The sequence below is a fragment of the Filicampus tigris genome, chromosome 15, assembly GCF_054856515.1.
Source record: "Filicampus tigris isolate MCC_2025a chromosome 15, RoL_Ftig_1.0, whole genome shotgun sequence".
Classification (NCBI taxonomy): Eukaryota; Metazoa; Chordata; class Actinopteri; order Syngnathiformes; family Syngnathidae; genus Filicampus; species Filicampus tigris.
This window is the reverse complement of record NC_141231.1, coordinates 18,137,653-18,157,264: the sequence shown is the minus strand read 5'-3', so window position 1 is coordinate 18,157,264 and position 19,612 is coordinate 18,137,653. Positions and strand designations below refer to the sequence as shown.

Here is a 19,612-nt window from a genome sequence, read left to right as displayed (position 1 = left end):
TGTTTTTTTTTTCTTGTTTTTTCAGAAAACACAAGAAAACTAAGGATGTAGCCGATTTCAGCAGAGATGGCCAGCCAGCATCCCAAGGAGCTATTTCATGCAAAATAAAAACATCCTTTGTCAAAATATGACTTCAGCCATCATTTTAAGACGGTAACGATATTAGTCATTTTGACGGAAGTGCTCCCATTATTCTTCTGGTTTCATTCAATATTTTTCTCCACAATTTTGCGCGCGCATCGGAGCATCTGCCTTGCGGCGTGCGCGCGCATTGTAAAAAGCATTTTAGTGGAGGTGCGGAAGGAGGCTGTGGAGGGGTGCACAAGTGACTTGTGGGATGCCAATAAGAGAAACACATTCAGGAGCGGGAAGTCGAGGCGACGATCATTGAAAACACTCCACCGGACGCCCCGACGTTCACGTTCGAACGGAGATCCATCACAAGAGAAAGTTCAGTTACCCCCCACGAAGCAACGCGTGGGAGTGGGAGTGGGAGGAAGGAAGGAAGGAAGGATCGCGTTTGACTGAGGCGAGCCCCCAGTCTGTCTCGTCATGGCAGGTAATTTATCGCACATGTTCCACATGTAAACACCACAAATATACCGACAACTTGGCAACTCTTGCCGGGATGGGATGCACAAGCCCCCTGGCCCTTAACGGACGATTCTGCGTACGCCCTATGGGCAGTTTGGCTAATGGTAGCAGGCTAACATAACTTAGCCAACGCTAATGCTAACGTTAGCTAGTCAGCAAACTCCGGTGTCATCACGCGTCTGGCCTGAGTGTTAACGATAAGTTCCCTAGTCTATAGTGAATGCAGATCCGTGGCACTCGAAAACTAAAAAAAAATAGACATGCACGCCACTGCCAAATGAATTACAAAAGCGACATTTGACACCCCAAAATAGAGAAATGATACACATGCTACAGCTGTCTTGGCATGGGAGCCTGCAAGCTAACGTTAGCTCAAACTTTGACATTGGCCACATGCTATCGCCGCAGAGCTAGCTGTTAAATGCTTGGGAGCTTTTTCAATCGACTCGCGATAAAAATTATATGTGGTCTTGCAAAATGTCCCGCTGTCCTTGAATATTTCTGCAACTCGATATTTGACTATTCTACTTTTCATTCATATCAGCTGTTAACGTCACGACTTCCGTTGCAGTCTGTAATCATCATTAATGAGCTGTGTAATTTGACAGTTTTGATTTGGCAGAAGGACCATTTGGTCGTTTGGCATAAGACGGTCACCAAAGTTGTATTGTCAGCGGTGCATCTGTTTTCGTTTTTTCTTTCTTTCTTTTTGGGCGGGGAAGTGAGACGGATCCACGGGCATATGCATTGCGTTGCGATGATGGTTTATGAGCTGCTCATCAGATTTCCCATTTTCTTGACGTCATAGTAAATTACTCGGTAATCTGTCCTGTTGGAATGATGTTTTCCCCACCATCTCTGGACCCTTTGCTGTTAAATCTTTTTGGAGTCACGACTCGCCTTCGACTATGTGAATATGGCAACGGTGATGACTCATAAATGACTGACTGGTTATTCCCATCTCTGTACCTAACCATGTTTTTCTTGTGAAATAATTTAATTGTAGTGTATTCAATATATCAATTAATCAATGTATATTTGGATCCTGAAAACATTTAAGAAATTTTGGATAAAATTGTTGGTACTTGGCTGCTAATGAAAGAAAACACACAATGGTTACAGAAACAACTAGAAGCTGGCAAAAGTAATAATACATAAAAAATAATTGACAACCAATCAGTGGAAATCAGACATTGCTTTTGATTTTTTTTTTTTCATTGTTTAATTTTCAGTATTCCCTCCCATTTTCTCAGTTTCATGTGATTTCATTGAACAATTTCGTCCGCGTGTGTACTGTATATGACTACATATCTGTTTCACCACCTTCAGTCCAGTGTTTATTTTAACTTACAGGAGCTGGAGGTGACATGCAGTGGTGCTTCTCTCAGGTGAAAGGAGCCATTGATGACGATGTGGCTGAAGGTATGAGCAAAAGCAAATTTGTAGACTATTCCATCTGTCCAGTTTCTATTGGTTACCAAGAGCTCATGACAGTGTAGCTGTAATGGGACAGTATAATGGGCCTTGAATGCGACTCCTTTGTATCTCATCAGCTTGTTGATGCTTAGTAGTTGAAGTCCATAACAAGACAGGGCTATAAATACATTCAATAATCCTAGTATGGAAAAAGGCGATAATAAAATTCCAAGAATGCAAAGTTGTGTTTTTGAGTAGTATACTTAATCGAGCAATATCTTTGTTAAAAAAAATCAATTTTGACACCAATTGTGAATAAATAAATGAATGACGAAGTAATATTTAATATGCCCAAGCCCAGATCAGTAGGATGAGTTTGTATAGTTTGTGCAACAAACCCTGACCCCTAAACATATGGAATTTTTGGTTTACAATTCAGATTCACTGTTCATATATTGTAGTATAATGTTAAGTAATGCACCTTTACCGTGTAGTAAATAAACCACCCTGGACCCTATTTGTGAAAATAAGGTATTACATATTTTATTTACCTTTCATTATATGTGATAAAATGCCCAAATAGGATATTATATATCTACTGTTTTATTGTTATTATTTTATGGAAATTTTATTATTTGGAGGGATTTATCCTGTATAGCAAAACTAGTCATATATTACATCTCTATTAATGTAGGTTAGTCATTGCATCCACAGACAAACACTCTAATGTGGTGCCCCGCAACCCCGCCTCAGGAAATCAGTCCACAAAGACATTCTCAGAGACATTCAATAATCTTTTGTGTCCCTGGCTTTCTGCTTCACCGGGCAGGAATGGGTTAAGTAACAATACATGTGAAAAATGCCTTCTCTTAAACCGTCTGCTCTACATCATCTCTCTCTCTCTGGTCTACCTTCAATTTAGTGCATCAGGATGCCAGAACATGCTTTTTTTTTTTGTCTTGCACTGCATACACATTGACAGGTTAAATTCAACTACTTGAAATTTAGGGTTCAAAAAGGCAAGCTAATTGTCCTCCATAAGGCACTGATGACCTGTCAAATGAATGTAGATTAGAGTAAAATGCATTTGATAACCAAAAGTTGTTCATTGTCGTTTATTTATATTCAGCCGACATCATCTCCACGGTTGAGTTTAACCACACGGGTGAACTGCTGGCCACAGGTGACAAAGGTGGGCGCGTGGTCATTTTCCAGCAGGAAATAGAGGTATGGCACAAGAAGCGTTTACACCGATATCAGAAACAGAAACATTGCTTAAGGGGGTGCTTGAGTGTTCTTGTTTCTGCAACAATGTTCCTTTGTTATCATAACAACAAGGCCTATCACCATCCTAAGTGTCTTCTTCTGATGTTCCCACAGAATAAGAGTATGCCTCAGTTTCGCAGCGAGTACAACGTTTATAGCACTTTCCAGAGTCACGAGCCCGAGTTTGACTACTTGAAGAGTTTGGAGATTGAAGAAAAGATCAACAAGATTCGTTGGCTTCCTCAGAAGAATGCTGCTCAGTTCCTGCTGTCAACCAATGGTAAATTAGTCATCCAGGAATACTCTTTGATGCATTTGCCCGTGGTGATACAATCCAATAATTTCGACAACAATCAGCCAGCCAACTGTTGTGGATTGTTGTGCTGTGGAGGAACTGAATGCTTGAGGAAGATCATTTTGCAACTTTCTTTCAGGACACATTTTGTTTTGAGCACTCACAAAACAGATGGGTTGACATTGGCAGAAAAAGAAGCATTTAGAGTGTGCCTTTTAATTCCTTACCACTGGCTCTCGGAAGATAGCATTTTTTGTTGGCAAGTTCGACCATTGCAACAACAAAAAAAGGACCTAATGGGAAAAATAATACACATTTTATGTGGAGGCTAAACCAGGGGTCTACATCTTGGTGTACAGCTGAATTCTGTTCCCATGGCGATGACGTAAAATACAGCAAATAAATCAATAAACCAGAAATTAATCACTGCATAGCAGTGATTCAACTATCAATACTTTGACACACAGTATGTGCAGTTCATTGGCTAATAACATCACTTTTAGCAAATAAACCATTGGTAATTAGCCAAAATTCTGTTTTGTGAAGCTCACTATTTGCGCTATTGAGCAAAAAGAACACAAAGAAAAAATAAACTGCTCAAAATGAATTCTTGTCATACTCCGGTTCTCTTTTGACAAAGAAGTACTGCTGACACAAACTTCAAATTAACATCTACTCCGTCTTCACCTCATAAATGTCATTTGACTTTCACAACAACCTTGGATATACAAACATGTCGATTAAAAATATTTGTTCATATGCTTGCTAGTGTAAACTCTAGATGGTTATAACTGTATGCATAAGATTATGAAGTCAAGTTTTGCTAATACGGCTTGAACTCAAATTCTTACAAACATGCTGTACATCAATCACGTTAGTGGTCCCAATTTAGTTCATGTGATTTGCCAGAAAGAAAGTTTACCATATTTTGTCTTTGACAGATAAAACCATTAAGTTGTGGAAAATCAGTGAGCGAGACAGGAGACCAGAGGGCTATAATCTTAAAGAGGAAGATGGACGCTACAAGGATCCCAACACTATCACCTCATTACGGGTAAGTCGCCAAGGAAAAAGCCCCAGCTCACTAATGCGCCAAAAACGAAATGATACTGGTTTGATGTTGTTTTTGTTTGGAATGTATAATCAATTGAAACATAAGGGAGGAGATAAACGTACTGTACCTGATGACCCGATGAGAACGGTCACGTTGATGATTAAAAAAAAAAAAATGTTTGAGCCATAAGGTGGGGCTAGTAATGGATGGTGTTTCAAAAGATCATTTGAATAAAATTCCACTGTCAGGTCATACAGACAGTTTTAACATAATAGTGTTTGATTTTATTAACACTGTAAACTCGACCATTTGTCTCACCTGCATAATAATTTTAAACAACATAGTTTTGTTTTGCTCAAAGGTTTGGTACTCAATGTGGATAATTAAAGTATTTGCTGACGTGACTTCAAAAAGAAAGAAAAAAACAATGCACTTCAAGAAAGGATTTTTACTCTATAAAAATTTGAGTCTGGCCTTTGTGAGGCATGGCTGATAGAAGATTCCCATCTCTGACCTAACGTTTGTGTTGTTTGACCAAATTCAGTCCCTAGAGGGCAGACTTGCTATGGTTTAGTTAAAAAATAATAAGAAAATAGGTGCCAGAAGTTGTCCATTTGTAAACCTTGCTTGCTCATGTTATATCAGGTGCCAGTTTTGATACCCATGGACCTCATGGTTGAAGCCAGCCCACGCAGGGTGTTCGCCAACGCTCACACCTACCACATCAACTCGATCTCGGTTAACAGTGACAACGAGACGTACCTGTCTGCAGATGACCTCCGCATTAACCTTTGGCATCTCGAGATCACCGACCGCAGCTTCAGTATCTTTTTCTGTCATTGTTGGACATCGCTGCAGATTACGCCGACGCGTAACTGGCTCTGTTTAGAGACACGTGACATCCCTCTGCATTTTGATCGGGCTAGTGCAGAAAGCATGCGTGTTCCTCTTAACCCGGCCTCCTCCAGATATTGTCGACATCAAACCAGCCAACATGGAGGAGCTAACTGAGGTGATCACAGCGGCCGAGTTCCATCCTCATCAGTGTAACACCTTCGTCTACAGCAGCAGCAAAGGAACCATCCGTCTGTGTGACATGAGGATCTCTGCACTCTGTGACAAGCACTCCAAACGTGAGTAATGCCACCCACTCTTAGTTGTTATATGTCCCACCAAAAAAAAAAAAAATCTTTTCTTTCTTCTTTTCATCATATACGTCAGATCTAAGTAAAATAATGAGAACAACAGAATGGGTAGCTAGTAGGGGTGGGCGATATGGGCAAAAAAAAAATATCTCTATTTTTTCAAAAAACTCGATAGCGATAATTTGACGATATTCTACAAAAAAATATTTTAAATCTGCACTTGCTTCACTGACCAATTGTGGATAGACAGCATTTGTGAACAACATCTCTTTTAAATGACTAAATATAGCTTCTGCAAAACATAGTTATATTCTACAACAATATTTCACAAAAAATTATGTATAGACTTACATCGATTTTGGGGAATATTTATGTAATTTAACTGTCTCTGCTTTTATTCCATAATGTGACATTTTGAGCTGCAGTAAGTACTGGTGTACCACTGCCAACTACGAGAGCAATCAGAATGAGAAAAAATGTATTTGATATGTGACGTGTGACGAAGTGTCACCCAGCGAGGGGGGGAAAAAAGAAACGTCATGACAACGCCCATTCGAATACATTGCCAAACGTATTCAGAATAAAGTTGAAGAACAAAACTGCAATTTCCGAAAAGTGCATTTTCCCACTCATTTGTCACCGTGATATGTAGACTTGTGACTTTATTCATGTTTGGGTGTATGCTGGCGTCACACTAACAAACCGTCGTAGTTTGTGCAACATGCCTCGGGAATACAGGCTAGTTATGAATGATGCGGACTAAAAGAATGTAAACTGAATGTTAACCGAACATCCAGGATGTCGCGTTTATATTTGTTGGTTCAACCCGGCGACTGTTTTGAGTGCGTTCAAGCTTTTGTTTAGCGTGCTTGCGCGGTCGCCAAGTTTTCCTCGTAATCCATATGGCTCGTGGTGCAACAGAATGGCTCTTCACGGTGACCGTTTTGGCACATCTAACAATGCTATTCCCACCGACGTCAGTCTTGTCAACCCCAAACCATTTACAGACTGTACGGACGACGTGGACTCGCGCCTTGCTATTATTCCCCGCTGGACACTCCTCCATACTTGAAGCTCGGCTGCAGTGCGGACAGAGTCACGTGACCGGGTCCTGCCCGCTGGTTCGGCGAATGATTATCGCTTCCTCCTCCTCTGCCGTCAATGCCCACTGATTTTTTTCAGCTTTTCCTCATACTTTGCGGCCGCCGACTGACTCGAGTCAGAGGCAGTATTAATACTCGATAATGTAAAATGACACATCGTGAAAGCAAGATTGACGATGATATCCATAATGATATATATCGCCCACCTCTAGGAGCTAGTTATTTATTCCCTCCTATCCACACGACTCAGAGATCATTAATATCTGCATATTTGAGAGAAGACGTGAACATTTTGCTCATTTTTGTTTCTTATCTCCAGTTTTTGAAGAGCCAGAAGATCCCAGTAATCGCTCGTTCTTCTCCGAGATTATATCGTCAATCTCGGATGTTAAATTTAGCCACAATGGACGCTACATGATGACCAGGGACTATTTGTCCGTGAAGATTTGGGACTTGAACATGGAGAACCGGCCAGTAGAGACCTATCAGGTGTGTTCTTTGAATATTTTTTTTTGCCTGATTGTATGGAATGAACTTTCATGATAGGAGTATACATTAGTATGGTTAGCTGTCGTTATTTCTTCATTTATGACGTGTGAGTCGGTAATCCATCTGATCTGGAACGTCTTATCAAGGGAAATTTTTGTAGAAGCTTGCTGATTTCTGTAGTCGTTGTCCTGATTCACGGGGATCAGAAATGTGTTTTTTTTTTTTTTCTTGTACCAGACCTAGAAAATCTACATACTCTGGAGTGGGTAAGGTCTTTCAAGCCTCTAATCTGCTCTGACTTTTCCTTTCAGGTTCACGAGCACCTGAGGAGCAAACTGTGCTCGCTCTATGAAAATGACTGCATCTTTGACAAGTTTGAATGTTGCTGGAATGGCAATGACAGGTGATTTAAAAAAAAAAAGACAAAAGACCACCTTGGCTTTCGTTGATTTCAATTTCATGATTTATTATTTTGTTATAATCAGTAGTGATGTATTGATTAATTGCCGGAATACCTGCAGCACATTTTTTCTGACAGATTTTTACCCCAAATGTTTGTTTAGTCCTGAATATTAACATTCTCGCCGTTTCTTTACATTCTTCTGCCAGCGTGGTGATGACTGGCTCATACAACAATTTCTTCCGGATGTTCGACCGGGGCCAGAGGCGCGACGTCACTTTGGAGGCTTCCCGTGAAAACATCAAGCCCATGCAGGTCCTGAAACCCCGCAAGGTGTGCGTAGGGGGCAAGCGCAAGAAGGATGAGATCAGCGTGGACAGTTTGGACTTTAACAAGAAGATCCTGCACACTGCCTGGCATCCCCAGGACAACATCATCGCTGTGGCGACGACCAACAACCTCTACATATTCCAGGATAAAGTCAATTAACGTGCACAAGATCCGGTATGTGTGTAAGACGTCGTAATGCGCCACCTGCCGCCTGGCGGCCTCAGCCGGGGTGGGTCATGGTAACGCTGACAACCAGCATCCCCTGTTTGTCGCTACTGGGTGACCGGCCTTTGTCCCAGAGGGAGACAGAGGAAGACTCGCTCTTGCCCATCATCAACCTGTCTGTGACAGTGACACCTGCCTTGTTGTTTCAGTGATGTGCCATTTTATTTTATTTTTGGGGTTATGTTTTTTTTTTTTTTTTTGCCCACCCACCTACCTCCACTGAGGTAACATGGGTATAATGGCTTAATAGACAAAATGTTCTGATTACAAATTTATTTTTATAACCTGCTCCCATGGCTCTGTGAAAGTTTTTATTAGTACGTCCCTTATTGTCCCGTGCCATAGTAGTGTTTGATTTTCTAAGAGAAAAATGCCAGTCTCTTTTTTTTTGTTGTTGTTAATGTGTGTGCATACACCCTTTTATGAACGTATCTGTGATGCTGTCATAGTATTATTTGAGTCTCCTTCCGTATCCTAATCACACACACACACAAAATCACAAAGGTGTGCTCTCGGATTGTGGACAAAGGCAAAGTTCTGGTCTCCTCGAGTGGAGTTTCTGTCTTGGTCACTAAGATTTTGGTAGGCCAATATCTTATTTCAAAATGGTTTATGGTCAAATTTGGTTTGTGTCTCATGTTGAGCAACAGCAGCCCGAGTTGATTTAAACATAACAAAGGTTGTCTGTTTTATATTTAAAAGTTCATATGTCTCTGGAATTATTCCGTCCTCCATCCTAATACGGTAATTTTAAACTGGACCTTTAGAATTTTTACTTTGAGGTCATCTCAAGCGTTGTCTTCCCATGGTGCATTTCAGACCTGAAGCGTTACTTCATAAGGGAATTGTTTGCTATGACACTGGACTTGCTCCGACCCAAGTACTTGTATGTGTTTGTTAGGCAAATGTTTGAAACTGATTATTTTTATTTGAGGCATTTCATTGCATCCTGTCGATTCAAATACAAACATTAATGCTACTATAAATGTGTTTGGTGCAATGGGCTGCAAGAGAGCTTATGCGTGTTGCCTTGCACGTCTTACAAACGTGGACCAGTCAGACTATTTGATGCCTCTGTCGATGTGCGACTGCAATTTAAATCTAAGACAGCGACCGTAATAAAGGAACTACTTTTTGCAGTCTATTGTTTGTATGAGGCACTTGATGGCTAGGATTTGAAGGTGATATGGCGCGGTGGTGTTAGTCATACAAGTACACAAAAATCAACTCATTTTATATTAATGATCAGATCATAAACTGAAATTTACATAAACACTAATATCTGACGAGAGATATAAAAACTGAGTGAACGCTAAATTAAGGCAACATATATTACATGACACTTGATGTAAATGTACCAGATGTAACGTGAGCCGATTCAGAAAATAAACTTTTATCGTTGGAATCAGTTGAAAGTTGAAACCAGGATTATGCATTGCCTGTTTGTGTACGTGATCATACGCACGCTTATTATGGGCGCCGAGTTACACCTCGAGAGCTATATCTATATACATATATATCCATATAATTTAAGATACTTCAATCACGAAGGCACGTGGTCTGTAATTAGTTTAATGAAGATATGTATTTTGGGATCGTTATATAATTACTGTCGTCCTCCTTGTGCTACGTCATCAGTCAGCTCCGGGAGGAACTGTGAGCCTCGCGGCGGCTACCGCCTCAGCAGCAACCCATAAAAAAAATCGCAGTCCAGCCTTAGCTTCGCTTGCTCCTCGCCAACAAAAGCATCTGACGGCGAGGCGATACACTTGTGTTGTCACTCGTCTGAATGTATGAAGGAAACGCACGCATTTTCCACTGACGAGCTTTTTATACAGCCCGCACTGGTTGTTGCCAGGCTCAACGATGTCCGACGCTAGTCACACTGCTACAGACAACAACGGAGACTCCGGGCTGAATGGTGAGTAGTTTGCTCCATTTGAGGTTTTAACTGTGTTTTCGCTCAATGCAGAACCAACTGGAGTGTGGGAATGTATAGTGCGTGGTATGTAATGTAAATTACATTTCTTTAAAATAGTTGTGCATGTTCGTTTATCTTTTTTCCTGTCACCGAGCTACATGTAAGGAGGCGGAGTGAAGAGCGCCATGTTCCGTTGTTTAGTGACAGCGTCTGGACCAATGGCTGTTTAGATCCTCTTGACTGACAGGCCTATGAGCCAGTCAGCAAGTTACGCGGTGTTGTGGAGGTGGGATTAAGTTTTGTCAACAAAGCGAGATCGAAGATGCCAAAAAATGGGGCGGATGATTCCGATCTTTCTTATGATTACATTTCTGACCTCTATTATTGTTTTGTATGAAAAAAAATAATTCGGCCGGAATGAAACGGTTTGTATTTCGCAAATACAGTAATCGTTTTCGCTTTACGTTAACGGTTTACGTTAGCTAGGCAAGCCAAGTTGAAATCACTCATCTTGTTAATTCAAAGTAAACTAAACACACCGTTCAAGGCTTGTTTATTAAATCTTTCATCCGCTTACAAGGCAACAGCGTTGTGATTTGTTTCTCATCACTGTGGAGTGGCATGACGGGGCATGCTATTTACAGCTACACTGAGAAGTGCCAATTGCAGACGGTGCAGACGTCAGAAAGTGGGCATCGGGTTCAAATATTTCAACCTACCTTCTTGAATATAATGAAAGTCGATTTTATAGAGATTAAAATCGCCACGTTACACGCCTTCTCTCATTCGTTCTGGGAAAGCGTTTTTTTCTCCTCAAAACTCTTAATCATGTTTATGTCATAATATTTAAGAGGCTCTTATGAGTCTTCTAATGGACTCCCCAGTTTACAAGGCCATGAGTTTAATACCGTGTTTATCGCTTTCGTGTGAGTAACCATGAACGCTTGAGACATTGTGGACTGTCACTGTACAAGACAAAGCTGGAAAGACATGTCCCCCCAAGTTATCATCAAGATAGGGCGGCAGTGTGTACGTGCGTCATCTGAGCCAATGCGCTATTTTTGGACTTTCCTGGAGCGCTCACACCAGGTGACAAACATATTTATCTATTGCATACGCTCTTCCAGGCAAGATCTCCCAGCACAGCTGTGCTGTGTCTTATCCTGAACATCAGTACATCAAAAAGGTCACTTCGTGTCTATTCTCTTAATCCACTTGACAGCTGATAGCGGGTCTGAAGCCAGAATGTTCGCAAACGATGGCACCATGGCAACGTGCCTTCAAATCACACACCACAGAGCAGAGACAATGCTCTGTCAACAGCAGCTTTGCTCATGTCGACTATGTAATCCACAGGATGAGTGGATGCTCAGTTTTAGGGGGAGGGACGGCTGACATTGGGTCAGTGGGTGTAACTGAACTGTACTGCCTTTGCAATTGACACAGTTAACACTGTTTATTTTACTGTTATGAGATCATAGGACGTCTGTGGGAGGTATCTCTCGTCTGTGGTAAGAATGTATTTTTTTAAAGTATCTTGATGATATAGGAAAAATTGTTCCTTTTACTTTTATTTCTTTGCGTCATGCACCACCCGTCATCTATATTTGTACAACTTTAGTGCGCAGTCAGACCCGCTCAGCTGCCTGCCCATGCGAAACTCACATACACAAAAAAAAAAATCATAAATCACATGGAAGGTCCACAAGAAGTCACCAGAAGGCATTTACTGCCCTGTCATCACACAGCAGGAAGCAATGCTTTCCTCATCAACATTTGATTGACACATCCACTTGTTTGTCTTTGGGTGAAAGTGCTGCTCACATTCTATTTTTGGATCCTGCCATCTTGTGAGGTCAAATCAGGGGAAGCAGAAGTGTAACTCCCTCCCGTAACGTGTACTGCCATAATTTAACATTAGGCAATGCTTGAAATAAGACACCGCCACGTAAACAGAATTTTAGGGTTGCAGTAAATAGTCATATTTGAGTAGGAAATCATGAATATGCGCATGAAGTACCACCATAATAATGACCAACATTAAATTACAGTATTGCAGCGGGCCTAAGTTTAATCAAAAAGTAGATTCAATATTTGAAGCTAGTGTATTATTTTCTGTGCTTGAATATAAGGAAAAACTGTACTTAAAGGATGATTCAGTTGTAATCCACATGAAATTTAAATAAAAATTTAGCTAAACAAATACTCCTTAATGATTAAAGGCAAGTGTATTGATCTTAAAAAGTTAACTACAACTGAACCCGCAACACTAATAATACATTTGCATTATTGCCTTTCTGAAAAATGTCATGACATCTTTCTGCAGGCAGAACCGAGGTCAGAACTGTTATTCTGGTTGTACCAAAACATGAGAACATGTTGGCAAAGTGTATGGTTTGGAGTCACAGTCGGCGTCTGATGAGTGTTTCTTTCCACAGGGTCCTGGGTGGAGTTGGAGATGAACAGAGGCGCTGCAGGGTCAACCCAGTCGTCTTGCACAGTCAGCCCGGTTTCAGGCCTGTTGCCCCTTCCTCAGGTGGAAGAAGAGGAGGCCATGGCGGGGGCACTGGAGCACGTCCCGTCCTCGTCCTCCATCCACAACGGCGACATGGAGAAGATCCTACTGGACGCCCAGCACGAATCCAGCCGTAGCAATTCCTCCTGTGACAGGTGGGCTCACAAATGACTTTTTGATGTGTTGACAGAGTATGTTTTGGATTCAGCTTTATTTTATCCACTTCAAATCGCCATGCCAGTTAGAATCCGTAGTAGGTTAAAGCTGTTTTTTCTTTGGCAAAGTTCACTGAAAGTCCCAAGCTTCCTAGTTCATAGCATTCCCGGGATTTCACCATAGCGGTTGGCCCTTGTCCAAAGTTCTATTTGACTTTTTAGCCTTTTTAAACCCGATTGAGTCAGAGGCAATCAGGTCAGCTGAGCTTGTGATTGTTTAGCCCGACTGTTCGGTTAGCTCTTGTGTGTGACTCCCGTGTGCGCTCGTCCCTACATTCCCTTATCCATCTCTGAGGTTTGACTTGGAATAATGAATTCATTTTTATTTTATTGGGTTACACAGGATAAGAAAACGGCGACAAAAAAACAGTTGCCTTTAGGAAGACAACATGAATGCACCTTTGTTCTTGCGGTGAGTAGGCCGGGAAAAAGTTGAATAATTGTTCAAGCAGCGAGGCTCATGTACGGTAGCTCCCAGATCGGTTCACGTCCTCGCAGCCTGAGGAATAAAACCAATGAGAAACTTGAAAGGCCTAGCTTTGGTTGCCATGGTTACCTGTGGTTGGATAGGTTGTGCACTGTTTGCACCGTGTAATGTTTGCCATACGCCGGACCACCTGCTTGCCCTGGGTGGCAGTCAGATTGTATGACAAACACATTTGACTTTTGCTCAGTAAATGCTGTTATGATTTCTCATTTGCTTTATTAGAATTCAACCAGAAAAATCAAACAGAAATGCTGTGATGTGTCATTGCTAACTATCAGTTTGTCAATTTGACCGCAGTGAATGAGGCCATTAAAACAACAAAACAAGGGTACTACTCCCCATCTTAATATGTATTTTTTAATCCTTTAATTTAGTCTTTTGTTCATGTTTTCTAAATGGGGCAGCGTAGGATCATAGCCTGACTGAAGCGTGTTCTTTTGTTGTTCTGCCTTCTCAGTCCTCCACGGCCCCACACTCCGCAAGATGAAGGGCAGATCATCTTCGATGTGGACGTGACCGGCAGGCAGGGCAGTCAAGTAAGAACTCGAGTGGGGCCTCTGAAGTTCTTTAGAGTGGGGGTTGCCATGACAACCTCAAATCCCCAGACTGCGCTATTCATGAGCACTGTAACTACTGCCTGCTTAAGTTTAAAAAAATAAAAACATCATGAAAAGTGTTTACCTTCTTTACAAGGGATTGCAAACAATTCAAGTTGACAAATAGCGCTTGTGTTTTTCTGTAAGCACCGGCAGATTATGTTTGTTTACAGATGATGACTTAACATTTGTGTTTTTAGACAGAGGAGGATGTCTTGGACAAGGAGAGGGACATGGACATCCTGATGAAGGATGCAGATTGGGTTGCCGACTGGTCTAGTCGACCGGAAAACATTCCTCCTAAGTAAGTCTTAACTGTGTAAACATTTCTCCAGCCACGCATAAACACACACCTGCTTGTTTTTACTCAGAAAGTGGTTAGTCATACTAGCCATAAAGTTGGTGTGACACCCCGATTCTAAAATAACCCAGCTGCTTGATATTATTATGTATGTGACTGCTACTCGCAGACTCCAACTCATAAATGTGATGCCTTGACTTATGACTTGAATTCATTCAGGGACTATGCTCTTAACTCAAAGCTCTTGTACCTTATATAATGCAGACATAGAAGATAAATAATATATGTCTGTCCACATCTGTTTCTGCACCGTTTGCGATGTCTTTATCTTAAAGGTTTAAAATACAGCCACTACCGGTGCTATTTGTTAGCGCTTGAATGGGTTTTTGCATTGCGTGTTAGCATCAAGCTAAACATGTAAACATTAGCTTTAAACATGTTTATAAATTTTGGAATGCTTTCAAATCTCTTGCTGAAAAAGTTAGATATGATCTAAAAAATATATAATTCCTGCACTCAGAAATATAATTTTAATGCAAATTCCTTGAATTAAAAAGTATAATTTCACTACAAATGGCCTGAATCAGCAATGTGTGGTTTTGTAACTTGGAATTTCTCCCCCCACCTCCCCCAGGGAGTTTCATTTTTGTCACCCTCGACGCTCTGTGACGCTTAGCATGAGGAAGACTGGTGCCATGAAGAAAGGAGGCTTCTTCTCTGCTGAGTTCCTCAAAGTCTTCATCCCTTCGCTGCTGATTTCACACATCCTCGCCCTCGGACTCGGGTAAGAAACACCAAGTCATCACAGGTGCACTATGAAAGATTCGACCTTTTGGTCCAGCACTTGTGTTCTTGTTGGTATTGAGTGGGGAAAAAGCTCTAATGATCATGGCGATGCATATTTAAGATTGCATCTGACTGATCAAAATCAAATAAAAGCATGCAATTTCACATGAAATTATTGCACGTATTTGCGATACGCATATAGCACGGACCATCATCGCGATGATGATATTTTTTCGATATATTGTGTAGCCCTAATTCAGATACTATCCTGCAAGTCACTCAAAATCTGGCAAAAATTACTAGGCCTCCTCACATTGAAGGCAGTAGAAGATCCGGTTTCAAGTGCGTCCAAGCGATATCGTCCGGCCGGCCGGCAAATAGTGAATATCCTGTACAATTGACTACCATTGAAACAAACAAACAAAAAGATTTATCAAAAAATGCTTATGAACTTCCTGTATGTATCTTCCATGAAAAACGGGGATTGGCTCACCAAATATTGGCCAATAGGTGAATCCACGGCGGCACGGTGGTCGACTGGTTAGCACGTCCGCCTCACAGTTCAGAGGTCGTGGGTTCGATCCCGGCTCCGGCCTCCCTGTGTGGAGTTTGCATGTTCTCCCCGTGCCTGCGTGGGTTTTCTCCGGGCACTCCGGTTTCCTCCCACATTCCAAAAACATGCATGGTAAGTTGATTGGATACTCTAAATTGGCCCTAGGTGTGATTGTGAGTGCGGAGGTTTGTCTCTGTGTGCCCTGCGGTTGGCTGGCAACCAATTCAGGGTGTCCCCCGCCTACTGCCCAAAGACAGCTGGGATAGGCTCCAGCACGCCCCGCGACCCTTGTGAGGAGAAGCGGTACAGATAATGGATGGATGGATGAATCCACTGGTGCCATCATGCGAGTATGCAAGGGTCCCTTTTTTTTGAGTATTATAAGGCCCCCCCCCCCAATATTTAATTTTTTTTTTTTTTTTTTAATTAATCAAGGTGCCAGTCAAGTGGCCTCCAGTTGCCCAACCCTGGACTGTAGCGTTCTCAATTCACGTCGTGGGTATATTTTCCAAAGTGGTGATTATCTCCAGCAGGGGGCGCTGCTTCGTCACATGTCAACTGTCGTGCTTAGATTCCATCCTTTGAACCGTCATTTCTTTCCTGAGCTGTATTTTGATGTCGTCACTGTCATCTGAATCTCCTTTTTTTTTTCATTTTCTCATTTTTACCTGAATCATGTTTCCGCTTTACAGAAATCGCATAAAAGTGAAAAATTAAAAAAAAGTTTCCAAAATTGGAGTTAAGTGTTTTTCACAGGACAACGACGATATGTGACCTCCATCTGGCCATGTTCTCAACAGAGTGTACATTGGGAAGAGGTTGACCACGCCCCCCACCAGCTCCTTCTGAAGCTGAAACTGAAGAAAAGTGCCTGAGAAGCAGCCTGGAGCAAGAGAAATTGTTGCTGTCATTTGAAGAGTTTCTTTTTCTTCTCCCCTGCTTGCCCCCTTACTACCCCACCCCCCAGCCCAGCCCACCCCTCCTCGCTGAGATATGACATGTTCTCAGGAGAAATCCATCAGCATTCTCGGCCCTCTCTCTTTCTTGACTGCCTTTCCTGACACAAGATTACCCCCTTATATCCACTCACTTGTAAAAGCTTTTTGCAAGAGTGCAAAGGCGATAATATTCATTGGCTTGTTTTAGATGTCAAAATGGGCGACTTTCTTTCAGAAAAGGCAGTAAATGCAAAATTGGGTGTGTGTGCAAGCCACATGTGTGCTGACAGTATTTCAAAGTTGGGTCTTGGGCAACAGTGTTGCGGGCTCCACCACTCTTCCGACCGCGTGTCAGTGTTCTTTCAGTTGAACATATCGGAAGAGCTAACGGGGCCCTGAATGGTACACGACGCTATGATGTTGTTTTTAGACTTTAGTGTCCATTTTAAGTTATCTGACAAAATTTGCTGTCAAAATATAGTCAGAAATGTAGATCAGAGTTAAGTTTTGAACTTTTAGTTCAGGTATTTCTCGGAAAATCTGAGTTTTAAACAACCTGATACTTTTCTTTTGTTCATAGAAGCATTTTTTAAAAAACCTAAGGTCTTTTTTTTTTTTTTTTTTTCAAAATACAAATGGGGCGGAAAAAAAAGCACCAAAGCCTTCCTGAATTGTGGCGGTTCCGTTTTTAAGCCATGTGTCGAATCCACATGGCAGCAACCATGAATTATTTCACTTGAGGCCCTACTGCGCACGCAACTGCGGACACATGACTGACAGTGTTCAACAACAGCACAAAACTTGATCCACTATCGAAAGTCGTGTGGCAGTAGACTTGGGCTTTGCCCACTACTGAACTTTGACCCGTCGTCTAAATGCGAACTAAGTTGCACGTGGAAACGCATTGTAGACAAAACGACAAAGCATTTATTAGAAAGAGCTGTGGGGTGACATTCTTTGAAGGCACAGATGAGGGCTAGAAGTATTCCTCTGTTATTCCTTTAGTACCCTTACCGGGTTTTTTACCCCCGCGCCCGTCCCGCCAAATTAACAAATATCTATTTAGCAGAGTGGTGATTTTCATTGAGCTATCACTGTATTACCATAAGCGTGACTACTCCGCGTTTTTTTTTTGTTTTGTTTTTTGTATATGTGCAGCAGTCAAGGCTCCTTAGGCCTCCCTTTTTTTTAAAGTGATTGTGAATGCACAGCGAATGAGTCGCCTTGGACATGGTCCAGACTAAAAAAACTTTAGCGTTGACTGGTCCTGATGTGAGAAGGAACCTGGAGAGCGCTCTCACACTGAGATGGTCTGACAGCAATTATTGTAATACATTTGCTTTATATTTTTTTGTTCTTCTTCTTCTATTCCATTCAACAGATGATAAAACATTTTGTCATTAAAGTTAACCTGAATGAATACTCCACATTTTGTTTATTTCGACAAGTGTCAGGAGAAAGTGGATATTTGAAACATGCAACGTTTAGGACCACTCCTAGAACTTGCGGTGAGATCTTGTGTTGTTTGCTCGTTTGGCAAACGGGGTCACCATTTGGCAGCTGTCACAGTCCACAACTGTTGCTTTGGACCTCATTCAAGTCCACAGCATTGTGCGCGCCTGCTTCGGCATAGCTGAGACTCGAGTCTTGTGTTTCATAACTTGTTCAGAATTACTGTGAGCTCTCTAGTCACAACAGAGACAAATTTTTGCCCTTTCGAGAGAAAAACAAAACAAGAAAACTGACAGCGCTGGGGCCGTTTCGACCTCCCAAGTAGCCCATCATTGAGATCTTTACGTCATCCTTGCATTGAACTTAAGCTTTCTCACTTGCGTTGATCCCACATTGCTCACATTTTCAGCTTCTCAACAGATGCCGTTACTGCTCAGTTAGCCCCACTCCCCAGCCCCCCCTTGAAGAATATGCCTCTCATTAACTGTCATTCGCACTGCTCTCCAGTGGTGAGTGTTCTGCAGTGCGGCCATCTTAATCCTCACCAAGGTTATTAGTAATGAACTAAAACTAAAACCAAGAAATGCTTTCAAAAAACGTAAACTGAAACTACATCTTAAGTTTAAAAAAACTAACTATAATTACAGTTCGTATTTGTATATGTATTTATATATATATATATATTTATATATGTATTTACTTATATATATGTGTGTGTGTGTATGTATGTATATATATATATATATTTATTTATATTTATTTATGTATATAGGTAATACTAAAACTCATGTAAAAAAAAAAAGAACATGCTTGAAAACGAATTAAAACTGCATTAAAAGAAAAAGAACGAAATCATCATGAAAAATCCCAAACAATTCTAACCCTTGCATGAGAAGCTCTTCAACTCTAGGCTTTCTCATTTCTCCCATGTCTGATTTTTTTTTTCGCTATTTTTGCTCTTTGGCATATGATACACTCATTGCAACAGCTATTAGTCGACCCAGTCCTAATGCACGTTGCAATGTTGCTGCGCTCTTTTAATTAAATAATCCGCGCCTGATTGATTTATAGGTATCACGCACATCCTCCTCCTCCATTGTCAGCACACCTGTTCTCGACCAATCCCAACACGGCAATACCCGTAGCTCCTCCCACTGCAGCTGATGGCGTTACCATGGGTTACCATGGGTGGTGGCCGGTCGTGAACGCGGGTGAGGAGAAAGTCAGATCTAGTTATTTCGTCCAAGGGGAAACCCCTTGAAATGCAGCATAGCATTTTCACCAAGATTCAACACAATTAGAGAACGAAATAGAGATTCCGTGCAAAATATAAGAAGAACATGTTGTTCACTCAACCTTCAGCACGAAAATGTCTCCTTCCTCTCCTCTCCTGTTTTAGTTGACATGCTGTACCAACAGTAGAATGCGAGCATGTCAGACACTGTCATAAAATGCTGAAGCTGCTGAGAAACGTGCTGGGTTCAGTGTTCAGCATGCGCACACCAGTGGAAAAATGTGATTAATTGTGATT

At 41.5% G+C, this 19,612-nt stretch overlaps 2 protein-coding genes across 2 annotated transcripts; both read left to right on the top strand.

The window, feature by feature from the left end:
* Positions 1 to 276: 276 nt before the first annotated feature.
* On the top strand, positions 277 to 9,461 carry LOC147135813 (serine/threonine-protein phosphatase 2A 55 kDa regulatory subunit B alpha isoform). The gene is made up of 10 exons (XM_086053299.1): positions 277 to 559; positions 1,948 to 2,016; positions 3,140 to 3,237; positions 3,391 to 3,556; positions 4,513 to 4,625; positions 5,271 to 5,448; positions 5,594 to 5,758; positions 7,193 to 7,362; positions 7,674 to 7,765; positions 7,972 to 9,461. Exons 1-10 carry the CDS (start codon positions 553 to 555, stop codon positions 8,249 to 8,251), a joined length of 1,338 nt encoding a protein of 445 aa, XP_085909425.1. The 5' UTR covers positions 277 to 552; the 3' UTR covers positions 8,252 to 9,461.
* Positions 9,462 to 9,935: 474 nt separating this feature from the next.
* bnip3lb (BCL2 interacting protein 3 like b) lies at positions 9,936 to 18,051 on the top strand. The gene is made up of 6 exons (XM_086053300.1): positions 9,936 to 10,238; positions 12,677 to 12,908; positions 13,913 to 13,991; positions 14,252 to 14,355; positions 14,987 to 15,136; positions 16,492 to 18,051. The coding sequence occupies exons 1-6, from the start codon at positions 10,184 to 10,186 to the stop codon at positions 16,538 to 16,540; spliced, it is 669 nt and encodes a 222-aa protein (XP_085909426.1). The 5' UTR covers positions 9,936 to 10,183; the 3' UTR covers positions 16,541 to 18,051.
* Positions 18,052 to 19,612: the final 1,561 nt, after the last annotated feature.